A 16,369-nucleotide genomic window follows, 5' to 3' on the forward strand; every position below is an offset into this window, starting at 1 on the left:
AAAAAAGTTAATAAAACGATATATTGTCTGTATACTCCTGCTCCAAAAAGGAACAGGAAATATAATGGAATATGTTATACATAAAAGAAATACATATACAAGCATCAGACTAGGGAGGAGAGATTCTTGAGAAATCTTAAACTTAAATACAAAAATTAACATTAAATGTGTTGATTGTAGATGCAAACCTAAGATTGCAATTTCACCCCATACCCCACGAATTCACTAACAACACATTGTGGTCATGAAAGGATATATTTTTTTATTATATTATTTTTGGTTCATATTTAGTACATGTGTGCATGTGGGATTGCAAGTAAATATGTATTTATGTATGTATCTATGCTCGTATGCAACAAACATGTTTTATAAAGGTCTTCAACAAGTTTTAATACTTAAACTCATACTCAAACTCAACATACATTTTTTAATAATAATAACAAAAGAACCTTAATAAAAACAAAAAGAAAAAAAAAACGATGGCACAACACTGAAACTTTCTGCTGTTCATAAAATGTTTTGAATAGATGACGAAGAAATAAATGAATCCTACACTGTCTATTAAATGTTTAAATGCATTCGGGTTAAATTGTATTATCAACAGAAAAGCACTGATTGTTGCAGCAGTAAAAAATATAGAATTTCCTAATCCGGACTTAACGTCGAAGGTGGTTAGGTAATGATGAAGTCGGTCAAAGATCGACTCTATTGAGTCCATGTTCCATTGTCAAGAAAAGTACATTATAAAAGGCATACCAAAGCAAAAATCTTAAACACCGCTTTGTCGGCATGCTTGCACCAAAAGAGAATTTTGCTATTATCCCAGTCAAAAACGAAAAATAGCCCCAAAAATACACAGGTTACAAAAGCACGAATAAAAATAGCATACAAAGCTTTGGAGTCATGAAATAACTCCCCAAAAATATGTTCAGAAAGCCACAATAACGAAATCTTATTTCACATTTGAAATGGGAAGTCATTTCAGCTGGCGCTACGAACTAAGTTCCCAATGAACTGATTTCCTAAACGTGATAAGTTGTAAACATAATTTTAGGGGTTAAGTTCATTTAGGAAAATCTTGAGAATGAAATAAAACCACAAAAAAGTTTATTGGGGACATTGTTCGTAGCGCCTAAATATGTTTATTCCAAAATACTTAAATTTTCAGAAACTAGTGCCAGGGGCGTCATGAAATAACTCCCCACGAAATAACTCCCTAAAAAATTTGTTCAGAAAGCAAAAACAACGCAATTAGGGGATTTAATTCGCTGTTTGGGGCATTATTTCACATTTAAAATGGGGAGTTATTTCATTATGAAATAATTCCTCGAAATTCAAAAAAGAAATAAATGCGTAAAAATATTTTTGGGGAGTTAATTCATTATATTACTTTTAAATAAAAAAACATATGTTTGATAGCCGGCCTTCGTCCGTGCGCAAGGGTTTTATCCTCTGCGGTATATTGGATACCGGCTTCGCTAAGAATACTATCTCCCTGTATCAAGAGCGTACGGGCTTAGGGCGGCTCTTTAGGAAATCTTCACTAAGCAAAGCCGGTGTTGGACATATGATAGAGTGATAAATCCTTGCGTCCGGCAGTAGGCCGGCTATTTAGGAAATATTTATTAACCAAAGTCGTTGTTGGACATACCATGAAGTAGAAAGTCCTTGCGCCCGGCAGCAGACCGGCTATAAAGGAAATCTTTATTAAGCGATTAAACTGAAATGTATTAAACTTTGAAGCCCCACTCGAAAGTATGAGCGACCTACTTCTTTTTTAAAATGTTACTAAAACCGACTTGTTCCATTATTTTTTATTGTCTATATCTAGACGTAGAATTTTTAAATGGGAACTTATTTCATTTTAAAATTAAAGATTTGTTTCATTTTTAAATTTGGGAATTATTTCATAATGAAATAATTTTCAAAATTTGAGGAGTTATTTCATTTTTGTTTTGGGGAGTTATTTTATGACGCCTTTTTTGTCAATATAAAAATTTGAGGACTTAGTTCATTATCGGTTTGAGAATTTAATTTATTGGGGACTTTGTTCGTAGCGACTAAATATGTTTATTCCAAAATACTTAAATTTTCAGAAGCTAGTGTCAGGCAGTGACAAGGAATATTTTAATTATAATACTGTTAATATTTTAGTAGCTGTGTATATTCTTACAAAAAACATCTCTTATAACAGAGTTGATTATAACGAATCCTCGGATAAAATGAATTACTTTTCAGTCCCTCACGTACTATTTCTTGCAATTTTTCTTTTTTATAACGAACTTCAATAATTATGCGTTAAAATCATAATTGAATTGGTGAAATAAATGAATATTGTTTTAATTCCGTACAAAGGATCTTTATTTTTTCATCTGCAAAAACTTCACCCATTTTAAACCGAATTTTGCGAATAACAAACAAATTTTACTGCTCATTCGGATGTCATTATAAACGGGGTTGGCTTTAGTAACAATAGATTCCCTTACCGTTTGCGACCGTTCATAAACTTCTGAGTTATTTACGATTTCTTAAAAGGTGTCCTCCCGGCGGCATGTTACCTTGATAAAAGACTCTCATCTTGGTGATATTGCAATCCCGAGGAAAAGGTGCTACCAGTGCCTCTAGTCTGCCGGCACTATAAACTGGTGATGATCGAATAAATCCTTGGAATGATTTGACATGGGGACGAACCTGAGAACTACTGGTAACACGGAAACCTGTAACCCGCAGGGTAAAGTTTAGGACTTTGTCTTGCCCCGGTTATTGGAGAGGTCCCTTCATGGTGCACGTGGTGGTTGTGGCTTAAAGCCAAATTCGCGGGAATAATTCGGTGCTGTTGTCGAGACAGAGGAGTGACTGTGGGACTAACCATTGGAAATGAGTTGGTGTTAAGTGTATATGTGGCCTCCGGAAGGTTAGTGATTAGTGTTCTAGTCTGGTAGACCGGAGGTGGTGGGTTTGATTCCACTGGTTAAGGAGCGCACAACAGGCCCGATAGAGGCCTAGATTTATTTCTTTGGATTTGCTGTATGTTTATAAATCCTCCTTTCAAGCTAACTAACTAACTAAGTGTATGGTATAAATGTATGGGTTTGGGGACCTTACCTACCCGTATACCTAGAGTGATTGCGTCGGATGTTGTTCTACATGAGAAGTGTGTTGGGTTGAATGGTGATGGTTGAAAGGTATCTTATACAAGTGATATCATTGAATTTCCCTTCCTTTACCAGGTATATTCAGAGTTAACTCTGTTCATACCAGATTTACACAGTGTGTTCTGTGTGAGTAAGAACAAGTCCTGTTCAGTCGGCAATAGCGCCGAAGTAAATGGAAGTGATCTTTATGCATCTCGGAAGTTCAGTAACAGGCAGCAATGGTCAGAGATTAGATAGCTCGAGTACTTGGGCTAAGTGCTTATACATGGACCGGAAGAACAATGTACAAAAATTGCGTGGTGGTGAGTCGTCCAATTAGCTCACCCTATAGTTGAAAAAGTGCTACCGTCAAATAAGGCCAACACTGCAGATATTCACGTAGAACACTTCGACTTATTTTGCAAATGTGTAAAAAAGACCAATATGAGCAATAAAGGTTTCTGATCGTTCAGACTTCAATTTCATCACAGTCATATCTATTTTCTATTGTTCCCTTGAAACTTTTTCGATCACTGTATTCATAACAACTTAAAAAAGGAAAATTATTCCACATTTAAATCATACACAATACATATTACTAACATCCGCCCGATGCACATATGTATGTACATGTAGATAAACATGTACGTCTACTATATATAAATGTGTTTTTCAGTATATGGATGTATGAATGTACGTGTGTTATTATGCATTCAAAAGATATTACAAAAATAAACGTTAGCTGCTTCATGTTGAAGAAAAAGCTCTTCATATTCTTCTATTTTGTGTTGTATTCAGTGCAATTTTGTTGTGTAAAGTATGTGGCTTAAAAGGAGGACATTGACGCAACAACTTTAAGCAATTGGGCGTATATATTCACATAGATATATGTATGTATCTACATACGTGTGCATTAGAATACTCCAAAACGGTAGTAATTTTTAGAAGCATTTGGATTTTTATACAAATGAGAGTTGTGCAGATTTGATCACGGTTAACAAATTTATTCAAGCATTATTACGAGAAATTAATATGTGTTACGGTCAATATAATCATTTACATATTTAATTGTCGCAGTAATATTACCTGAAATTTATCATTCAAATGACGCAATTATAGACAAATGTGTATTGTTCTGCAAACAAGTATATGCTTCTCATAATCATCTTTATGATTTGAGAGTAACATAACATTCATATTTTACAATATTATGATAACTGTTCGTATTGTTTGACGTAACCATATTATTTTAAATTTACCAATCATATATTAAAGCAAACTAATGCACTTATCTGAATAAATTTCTATGATTTTAGATGTACAGGAAGAACGGTACAAGAAAAAATTATGTGATTTTTTAAGTTAATTTATTTCGTAGAATTTTGGACCTATCTAATTAATAGTAAATATTGTAACAAACCTACAAAAATATGAAGTATTATATGGGAAACATGGTGGTTGCATATAACATTGATATCAATGATTGTATAAACACAGTAATATATATACTCGTGTAATGCTGGTAATATTCCTCATCATCAGGGATGCGATTTTCATAAAAATATTTGTTTTTCCTGCGAACTTTTTGTTCGCAATAGATTTTTCGTTCATAATTAACTTTATTCTTAAAAGCTGTTTATAAAACTCTATCAAAAAATTTCACAACATGGGAACGTTTTCATACAAAATGTTTATTGGCGAAAGCAATGAATATGAGAGCTTTCAAAGAAGCTTTCATATGATACCTCATTCGTTAATATACTCTATAATTTAAAGTTAAAAATCCCATTAATCCACTATGAACTTCCAATTAGCGATAGCATAAAAGTTTGACCTAGCAGCGACAAATGTTTCGGGGGTTTGAATACACTAATTGCATACTTTTTACATATTTGCGAAGAAATTGTTTATCAAAATAGTATCGCATTGTGTTATTTCTTTCAAAAAATTAAAACTCATTATCCACTAAAAATAGCCATCCCGAATATAAAAGCCGTAAACAAATGTGAGGAAGGATTTGCATCGCATCCAACCAGCCAAAGACATAGATCGATTTTCCGTGAAATTACCGCCAAGCAACTGGAAATCCAATTCATCACCGCTGGAATCACTTAGGATTCATCAAAATACTATACTATCGAGGCTAATGTTTCGATTGAAATAAGTGACATCTCTGGAAACTCTGAAGCAAAGGTTACAAGAACGCTTAATTGATTCTGAAGAAGAGCGATTGAAGAAATTGTTACGTTAAATTGATTTGGGAGATAAAAAACTCTCAACTCTTGTTCGCGAGGTGTCTACATTATCTTCTGAAAATGCAATATTTCCTAAAAAATTCGTCTGATTACAACGGTCCTTTCAGAGTGTGAGATCTTCAGAGAAAAGTTGAAAAAGTCCATAATTTCTATTAACCAAATTTTGAACAATAATCTCTTTTTAGTTCATATATTTTTTTGTATGAAAATCGCAGCCCAGTTCATCATACGTACATATATATGTTTCCAATGTATGATGAAATGTGGTGGCTTAAGTATTAGTATGTTTGAATTGGGGGAATATTCTCCATATGAAAAATGTGAAGAGGATGAGGTCTGTGAAAGGATTGTAGTTAAAACATGGTATGCTGAAGTATGCCCTTCAGAAATTTCAAAAACCTTAACTTTCTGCAACATTTACGGCAAAGAGGCAAACAGGAAATTGCGAGGAACAAACTCGAGTGTAACCCACCATCGTCATCAGCATTATTATGAGTACAAAGATGAGTTATGAATGGTTTCACATACGTACCGACGAATATTTCTATAAATGTATATATGTGAATGTGTATGTGGTAAATGGAATGGTTCGTTGTTTATTTGTATTGTTGTAAAATGTTTTTGTGTATCCGTGTTTGTATGTAAATGATTCTTATTGCTCATGCATGCATGTCTCCAAGGATGAACATATGAAATATGTGTGTGACTGTATAAGGAAAATATCATACACGTACAATCTTTATATTAATATTTTGTAGGAGTTGAAAGTACTTCACTATACACACATATTTCCTTTTTTTCTTTCTTCAGTAGAAAACGAAAAGAAGAAATTAAAAATAAATATTTTTCTTTTTTTTAAGTTTTCATTTGTGAAAAATATAACTTTTCTAGACGTTTTCGGATGCACATGTACAATGTACATTGTATATGTAACGTTAATATTTATGAGAGATTGTTAAAAAATAATAAAGAAAAAAATTAAAACAATACATATTACAGTAGGCAATATTTGACGCATAATTTATAATCACAACTGATCTCAGATATTAAAATTTTAATTATTTACTAAAGTAGTTAGGAATGGTGGAAAATTTTTCCTAGTTGAACTAGTTAATTTTTTTAACTTTTAATCACTTTAAACTGCTTTTTATAAAACAAGACTGGCATAATTCAAAGCCATGTTTAAACGAATATTTGATACCTAAAAATAAAATTTAAATTATGTTGAAAAACATAAATACATGTTAATCATTTCTCAGGTTTAATATTTCAAATCCTTTTTTTTAAAGTTATTTAAGAAATTGTGAAATGGAGATCTGAACAGCTCAGTGACTTGTGTCTTTCTCAGATTCTACATTTTCTATGCCTCGCGATTGAACTCAAGGCTAATGCTGCTAAGGAAAGATTAGATTACTTTTCGACAATGCGAAAGAGACAGATTTAACACTAAATCTGTTAAGCGAGAAACCAGAAGGGTAAAAATTATGTATGCGGATATTTATATAATATAACGAAGGCATCATGCTTACGGAAGGTTGTTTCCCTTACCCTTATTCCCTTATATTCCTAATGAATCCTGATGGACACATACTTTGCGGGTTGTAATAGTAGTAAGTTTCAGTAAGTTCTTTTCAGTCTACAGGGAAATATTCCCAGCCTTGTTGCAAAGATCATTATTAATCGCATTTATAATATTCAGGGTAAGCTTGGAATCAGGGTACTTTCCCGAACCTGGGAAGATGATACATAATACCGCAAATATAATAATAGTTGATCACTATATCAGTAATATCCCTACCCTTCTGCAAGGCAGAGCACACATACCTTAAAGGAGGGTTAGTGGAAACAGTCCTGCATGATAGCGTAGATACTATTGAGGAAACTCTTGATAAGAAAAACTCTTGGTCGAAAAATGCTGAAGATCACTGACATTAAGACGCATACATATGTATACGAATAAATAGAACTCTGATAATGTGAAAAATTAGTTTCATAAGTTCCATTTATGAAACTTTGTTGTTTTGCCATAAGACATAAAATTACAGAATTTTGAACACCTTCATTGGACGATACAGTTTAGGAGTACTAAAAAACAACCAAATAAGTTGACGTTATCTGGGGCTCACAGCTCTTGTGGTAGTGTAATGCCGAAATTCGAATGAATAAGGACTAGGGTGATCGATTATTCGACATTTTCCAAAAACCGGTTTTCGAATAGTTCGAATAGTTGACATTTAAAAAAAAGATAATAACTTTAGATCTAGTCGTCTGATTTACATTATTTCTTTAATATAAAAAAATTAGGAAAAAAGTGGGACACTTCTGTTAAACATAAGGTACTATGTAATCCTAGCTTATTTTAAAAGCCCTGTTTAGGAAATTTGCATAGGCATTCCAACTCTTCCATAAAATTTCAGCCGTAAATTAATTATTGTAATTGGAATATAATCTTAAGATTGCTAAATTTTATCAAACAGTTATCAATTTTACAAATAAATTTTTTTAATTAATTAGGAAAATCAAAAAAGTTTAACCAAAAGGGCTTTAGAAAATGTACTCTAGTTCCTCGACTCGAATATTTTTAAAATTTAGACGGACTGTATTATTATTTACTTAAAAATTTCATTTAAATAATCTTTGAATACAAAGCAAATAAAAGTATTCGAAGCCGGGTTTTAAAAAGTGAAAAAACCGGGTTATTCGATATTCGAAAAATCAACATTAAGAAAAAACCGACACTGGTAAAGCAGAAAAAAACCGGTTTTAAAACCGGTTGAAAAATCGAGTCGATCACCCTAATAAGGACCTTTGTGCCTTCTTTTGTTGTAGGGAAACCTTATAGATAGAGATATAGTTCTTTACATACATGAGGCAGATACATGAACCTTACATTGTGTACTGGTTCAATAGTCTGGTGGAAGGTGGTGAATATAAATCACATCGGTTCATTTCGTTTGATATTAACTCAACTTCTCAGCTCAGTCTGAAGGTTCTGCTAGAGGTATACCTTACATATATTGCAGAAACATATTTATGTCTGCAAAATCAGCTCTTATCACTGAATAGGATCGTATTGATCATGACAACTTAAACATAATTAAAGACAGCGGACGGATTAAAAACTGATATGGGTACGGACTAAGGAGTTTTCTTCACTGAACTTCTTATCCATCAGATGCCTTAACGTCGGCACTGTTTTTCATGCTGAAATTAATGCCATCGAAATGTACTCTCAATTACTCAAAAAAAGCGGAGTAACATATCTGGGTACAAGCTTATTTTCCACCGTTTCCAATTTAACACTTTTCGCACTAGATTTAACAACCCGAAAATCGCAAATAGTTCAGATTAATAAAAACCGAAAAGTCACGCTAAATCAGCGCGTTTTACCTACATATTTAGTTTTTGAAGAAATAAAAAATCTTCTTAATAAATCCAAATTATGCTAGTGAAGCAATAAAGATAAAATATAACCATATATAACCATAAAGATAAAATATAACCACTGCTATAGAAATTGGCGTCATAAAATAACTCCCCAATTTTAAGATGAAAAAAGCCGAATTGAAATAACAGGCGTCATGAAATAACTCCCCACGAAATAACTCCCCAAAAATTTGTTCAGAAAGCAAAAACAACGAAATTTGAGGATCTGGGGTACATTGGACACCGGCTTCGCTAAGAATACACTCTCCCTGTATAAAAAGTGTTCGGCCTTAGGCTGGCTATTTATGAAATCTTTACTAAGCGAAGTTGATGTTAGTCATATTTTAGAGTGGTAAACGCTTGCGTCCGACCGTAGGCCTTCTATTTAAGAAATATTTATTAAGCGAAGCCGTTGTTGGACATACCATAGAGTAGAAAGTCCTTGCGCCAGCCCGGCTATTAAGGGAATCTTTATTAAGCGATTGAACTGAAATGTATTAAACTTTTTACTTTTTTTAGAAATGTCACTAAAACCGACTTGGTCCATAAGTTGTTATTTTTAAATGGGAACTTATTTCATTTTAAAATTAAGGATTTGTTTCATATGAAATAAATCCCCAAAATGGGGTGTTATTTCATTTTAATTTAGTAAGTTATTTTATTTCATTAGGGTTTTTTACATTTTTAAATAGGGGGATTATTTCATAATGAAGGAAATTTTAATTAAGCGATTAAACTGAAATGTATTAAACTTTGAAGCCCCACTCGAAAGTATGAGCGACCTACTTTTTTAGAAATTTCACTTAAACCGACTTGTTCCATAATTTGTTATTTTTAAATGGGAACTTATTTAATTTTAAAATTAGGTATTTGTTTCATATGAAATAACTCCCCACGAAATAACTCCCCAAAATAAAAATCAAATAAGACCTCAAATTTGTGGACTTATTTCATTATGAAATAATTCCCCAATTTAGAAATGAAAAAAAGCCCCAACGAAATGAAATATCTTCCTAAATTAAAATGAAATAAAACCCCATTTTTGGGGATTTAGTTAGTAAAGATTTCCTAAATAGCCGGCCTAAGGCTGAACACTCTTGATACAGGGAGAGTGTATTCTATTGAGGACTTATTTCATTTTTGTTTTGGGGAGTTATTTCATGACGCCTAAAATTAGTTGACAACTTTGCTTTTTTATAATTAGGACTGCGCGAGGATGAGTCACTAACCTAACCCACATAATCAATACTCATATAAATAGGCATACCTACTTTGTATTATTAGACACATGTTAGATTGTTCGGGTAGGTAGGTAGGTAGGTAGGTTGATAGGAGGATGTATACTACATCAAATCCGAAGAAATACACCTAGGCCACTATCGGGCCTGTTGTGCGCTCCAATTCAAGAAAAAAAAAAAAAAAAAAAAAAAAAAAAAAAAAAAAAAAAAATTGTTCACTGAATGTATTATTTTTCCATGTTCAGAAACTCAGTTTCCTGGACGTAATTCCTAAGAATCTTCCAATCAGTGTTGGTTAAGAATGTTATTTCTGGAATAACATCACTTCCAAGATACTTGGATCTAACTTCGACGAATGCCTGACAATGGCAAAGAAAGTGCTCCAGAGTTTCACTGTCCTCTCCACATGCTCTACATTCGTCTGAATTCGCACGTCCAATTTTGTATAGATGTGCTCGTAATCCTGTGTGTCCACTGAGAATACGTACCATCATACTAACCTCAGACTTGCTCATTTTGAGAAGATTTCTCGTCTTGCTCTCATCAGGGTCACCCCATAGAATCTTTGTGGTTCTACCCACCGTTTCATTATTCCAAGAGGCCTTATGGGATTCGGGTTACCCACGTTACAGTTACTGTTAAAGTTGATTCGTAAAGAACATGTGCGCCCAAATTAGGGAGGAATTTTTTGAAAGGCTTCCCATTAAACTAACCTTCAGATTTCCAGAGTTTGTAAATTATATTTGCCAAATAAAAGACATACACATTCACAGATTATTCTTTTGGGAATAATCTCATTAATAACTCTAACAATCTACTTTGCACCTTGTAGCTTCCCATTTCCCAAAATATCATGCAATATTAAATTTGATTAGAAGCTTTACATAAACGGGCAGAAAGTTGATCATGCCTATTGCAATTTTTTATCGCAATATATCAAGTGTAGGATGTGTAAAAGTGTCGGGACTCTAAAAAATTTTGTCTGAACTTAAACAGAACAAAATCGATTAATTTCAATATTTGTTGTGTAAATTAACACTTATTTTGAAAAAAGTACAGGTATGAGGTTGTGTAGTACAAAATTACACATCCTCTTCTGAAATGTCAACATTTTCCTATTTATTGAAGTTTATTACAAATTCATCTGAAGACATTCCAATTTGTTTGGGGTGTATGTGGGTAAGAAATTTGTTTAATTTAGTTTAGATTTTTTTCTTTGCTACCGACTTACATTTGAGCCGTAGTATGTATGTGTTTATTTTCTGTTACAATGTCGTTGACGTTGATGATAAAATTGCACAGCCCATCAAGACTGAGTAGATTACACTTGCTTACAAAACGTTTCTGAATTGTAAGTAATATTGTAAAAGTAATGTTTTCATGAAGATATGTACTAACATATATGTAAATTCATTTTTATTTACAATCACAAAAACACATTCGAGTAAACACATACATAAATTGGAAGGTGTACGAATAAATGTGCTGATGTTGCATGAATGTTACCTCAGTAGGCTTTTGTGTCTCGAGTGTAGTTCAAACATACAACCAAACAAACAACAACCCGCTTACACACTCAAATTAATATATGAAGGGGGATGTGTTTGTACCAGTGTTGCCAAGAAAAATTGACAAGGAATTGGTAAATTTGTAAAATTTTTTATAAAAAGTACAAAAACATTATTCTTACATAACAAAAACTGTTTACCATCTAGTTAAAGTGCGGTATATTTCTGATTAGCTTTGTTATGAGTTAGTAATAGACCAAAATATCATGCAAAATGCATATGAAATTTCTGGCAACACCGGTGAGTAAACTTCCTTTAGATTTGTATGGTTTCATCACATAATTGTAAATCTTTTAAAAATTTTCCATTTAAGATTTGCATCATCATTAATTCTGCTTACAGATCATCGTGATAAGGCGCAACCTTTTTTATTATTTTTCATTATGTTCGAAGAAATTAAAACAAACAACCCAGCAACGAGCATACATTCTACGTTGCAAGAGGGAGTTAGAAAATTGTGATGAAGATAATAAAATGTTTTACGTACATATGTGGCGCAAATGATGATTATCAGTTGCAACACAAAAAGAAATGAAATGAAATCATGTTAAATTGTTTAATGCATAAGCAATTAAATCATCAAAATCTTATCGTTCTTGTATAAAAATGAAAAAAATGTATGCAACTTTTATAAAAGAGGAAATTAATGTTTGTATAAAAACAGAACTGCTGCATTTGATGTTACAGTTACAGTACGAGTGGAATACTTGAAACATCAATTCAAATTTATTTAGATTGTGGATAAGATGACGATAACATTACAAAATACTTTATTACTTTATAAATAAAATGCATTGATATGCTTAATATATTTTTATGTTTATGCAGCATATATACATATGTATGCACTTTAGATAGTAAATTAAATTCAAAATATTATGAAAAGATGATTGCGGAATTGGTTTATATAAATGCTTTCCCATAAGAAGACCTTAGGGCCATAAACATTTTAATATTTGCAAAAATATATACAAACTCACCTGTTAGACCCACAATTAGCATAATTCCCATCCATAGTAATAGGTAGATATGCATTGTATGCATCTGATATTTAAAGATTGATAAATAATGCTTAACTGCTACGTACTCTCTGAGATGCTGCTTTGGATTATGTCTTGTATTTTGATTTTTATTGTACTGTCGATGTGGCTCATTTTTCTTTATTATAGTCCACATGCTTTGAACTAATCCAACTTCCACTAATCTTCTTAAATAGTCAGATACGCATATTTTGCAAGATAATCTAATCTGAAAAATAAATAAAAAATATTATATTAATGTAATTATAATTTAGGTATTACTGCAAATTACTTGTAATTATAAGGGACAAATTTCACAATTAGAAGTAATTGTAAATTTTTCAATTATAATTACAAGTAATTTTAGATGGAAAAACTACTTATTATGAAATTTCAAGTGGGCGAGGAGCCACGCCCATATTAAGAAAATATAAAACCCTGATATTTGAGATAATATAACAGCTAGAGTCCTCAAATATGATTATTTAGGACAAAAAGTAGGCGGACTAGCATTAGGGAGCGTGGCACTTCCCATATTAATTAAATACAAAAATTCGTTTATCTGGGAAACTAATGGAACTAAATTCTTCAAATTTCGCACGAAGAACTTAAATATTCATCTGAACATTTTAGAGGAAAAAAAGCGGACTTTCGTCTGGGGGGCTTGAAGCTCCCATATGAATTGAATAGAAAAATTCGTATATCTAAGAAACTATTAGAGCTAGAATCTTCAAACTTTACTTAAAGAACTTTGACATTCATCTGAACATTTAGAGTATAACGGGTGGACTTTCAATGGGGGAGTTGGCATGGGAGGTGCCATCTCCCATATATAGGTGAATCTATATATATAGACTGCTAAACGGCTGTAACGATTTTCCTGAAATATTCACAGTATCTTCCTCTATGTCTGGAAGAAACTATACCTTTTCTATTAGAATTTCAAGTAGGCGAAGTGCCACGCCTACATACAAAGTTAGTCTTAAAAGTCGCATAACTCAGAAACTGTAACAGCTAGAGTCCTAAAACTTTTTACGAACAACTTTGACATCCATACGAATATGTGTTGACAAAATGGGCGGAATGGCTATAGTGGGCATGTCGCCTTACATATTAAGAAAATATTAAATCAGTATGTCTGAGAAAATAGAACAGCTAGAGTCCTCAAATTTTGTAGGAGCCACTTTAGTGTCAATACAATTATTTAGGATAAAACTAGCATGCACTAGCAGCAGAGGGCGTGGCATCTCCCATATGAAATAAATACAAAAATTCTTTTGTCAGGGAAATTAATAGAACGAAGAACTTTTATATTCATCTAAAAATTTTGGAGAATAAATGACGGACTTTAATCAAGGGGAGCTTGGCACCCTCATATGAATTAAATAGAAAAATTTGTATATCTGAGAAACTATTAGAGCTAGAATCTTCAAATTTTACATGAAGAACTTTGAAATTCATGTGAATATTTAGAGAAAAATGAGCGGACTTTCAATGGGGGTTTGGCAACTCCCATATGAATTAAATCCAACATTTCGTATATCTGGGAAACTATTAGATTATTCAAATTTTTCATGGGTTACATTTAAATCTTAATTAACGTTTAGAAAAATTAGCGAACTTGCAATAATTTGAATGACATCTCATTATATATATATATAAAAAACTATTATAGCTAGAATCTTCAAAATCGTTAAGTGGGGGTTTTTATTTATATTGTAGCTAGTAATAAATAAATTTAACAATGTAGTAGTTTTTGTCAGAATTCAGTTTTTGAGTGAAAGACTAATAAAATTATACAAAAACGGCTTATTTTTACATTTTAATAAAAAATTAACTTTTAGTTAAGTTTAATTAACACCTTTTTGCACAGTTTTATGACCGAATCGTAATTTTAAAAAAATAAGATAAACCTAATATGAAAAATTTGCTACGGATTTTTTCTAAATTCTCATTGCAACCCTATTATATACATAATAATATTTGTTAAATTTTTATGTAACCAAAATACGTGCATTGAAAATATTTAGCGGTTAAGAATAACTAACTTTTATCCCTTACAATGTTACTCACATCGAGATTTTATACATTTTCCATTAACTTCTTTCAAAAGATTGACAATTTTTTTTATGGCGTACTGAGTACATACATAGTATGTATGTACATCCATTCATAAATTCTTTGTTCATCGATCATAATTTAGCTACCAAACTTTTATACTTTCTGTTGCCTTTTTTGATTTTTAAAAGTTTTAATACAATCCATACGTTGAATATAAAAGAAAATAACTTTTACCGGGAAAAAAGTTTGAAAATAAATCATATTTCAACTGTTAAAGTTTTTTTAAGACGAGTACGAGACAAAAGCAAATATGTCTTAAAAGTACGATAATGTTTTATTGTCATTTTCGCGTTCAATATTATCAATAACTTAAAACAAGTAAGAAAATATTGTTGAACAATATCGACAATATGATACCCTTCACAGAACTTTGATAGACTATATTCAAAAAGTCTCAACTTGAGTTTTCATTCAAGAAAGGCTACGTAAAAATGGCATGTAATTCCGTTTTTGGTCGTAGATACAATCAATTCCGTTTGTGGCAAGTTGTTTGGTATGAAATATAAGCAAAATCGCACCGTAATTTACTCAACATAGGCAAAATTTTGCGAAAATGGCACTATATTTGACCTCAGCCTAATATAAGGTAAACATGCAAAATATGTTTCAACAATTGATGCAGAATCAAAGCATGATCATGAAGATCCTGCTAAATAAAAAAATAATTCTCTAAGAATTTGTTTTTGGAATGCTAACGGCTTTAGCCAACATAAGCATGAAGTACAACAATTCCTGCTGCTTCAAGATATTGATGTACTACTAGTCTCTGAAACACACTTTACCCTAAAGAATTGTTTCAGAATTAACGGCATTAACCACACTTACTATACAATCTCCTATTCAGGACACATTAACGAGAAATATACCATACTCTGTATAGTTAGATCAGCTAACCACTGTTGTCTCAATTTTTGCATTTTATTAAGGGCGTCAACGCCCGGTCAAAAAAACTGCAAAAAATTCAAAATTGGAAAAAAACCTGGTGACAAATTTCAACATCCAAGTTCTAATACCCCAAGGAAGGCCCCTTTAGGAAATGACTATACGCTCATTACTGGCTTAAAAATACGAGTACAGTTATGAAATTCGACATAATCAACTTTTATAGGAACGTTAATCTTCCTATCAAATTTCATGTGAAATGGTTCGTAGCTCACATACTCTCCATATAAGTCCCTCTTCAAAAAATTACTGCAATGCTAATTACTGACCTAAAAATGGGAGTACAGCGATTATATTCGATGTAAACAAGTTGTACATGAACCAAAATCGGTCTACAAAATATAATGGGGATTGGTCAATAATTAACCTACCTCTCAGAAAAATAAGGTCCCCTTCAGAAAATTACTTAAACTCTAATTATTGGATTTAAAATACAGTACAGTGATGAATTTTGACATAAACAAGTTTTATATGAACAAAAATCGCTCTATACAATTTTATAAGATTGTTACGATTACAGAGATGAAAATCGACATAAAAGTTTTGTAGGAACATAATTCTTCATTCCGAATTTAATGAAGATTGATCTATAAATGACAATAGTCCATATATAAGGTTACCTTCAGGAAAGGGTTTTACTTATTTAAAATACGAGTATTCCTTATT

The 16,369-nt window shown here is 32.0% G+C and overlaps 1 protein-coding gene across 1 annotated transcript in view; it reads right to left on the reverse strand.

Moving 5' to 3' along the window:
* The window catches only part of LOC119616519 (Down syndrome cell adhesion molecule-like protein Dscam2), a gene marked incomplete at its 3' end in the record, with an annotated part of 86,150 nt that overhangs the window by 56,004 nt on the left and 13,777 nt on the right, over positions 1-16,369 (reverse strand). The window contains 1 exon segment of the mRNA XM_037972916.1: positions 12,602-12,869. Coding sequence (XP_037828844.1) covers positions 12,602-12,797 — 196 coding nt within the window.

Source organism: Lucilia sericata, unplaced genomic scaffold, assembly GCF_015586225.1.
Source record: "Lucilia sericata isolate MDLA Ls3-8-SP2 unplaced genomic scaffold, ASM1558622v1 Contig000077F_arrow, whole genome shotgun sequence".
Classification (NCBI taxonomy): domain Eukaryota; kingdom Metazoa; phylum Arthropoda; class Insecta; order Diptera; family Calliphoridae; genus Lucilia; species Lucilia sericata.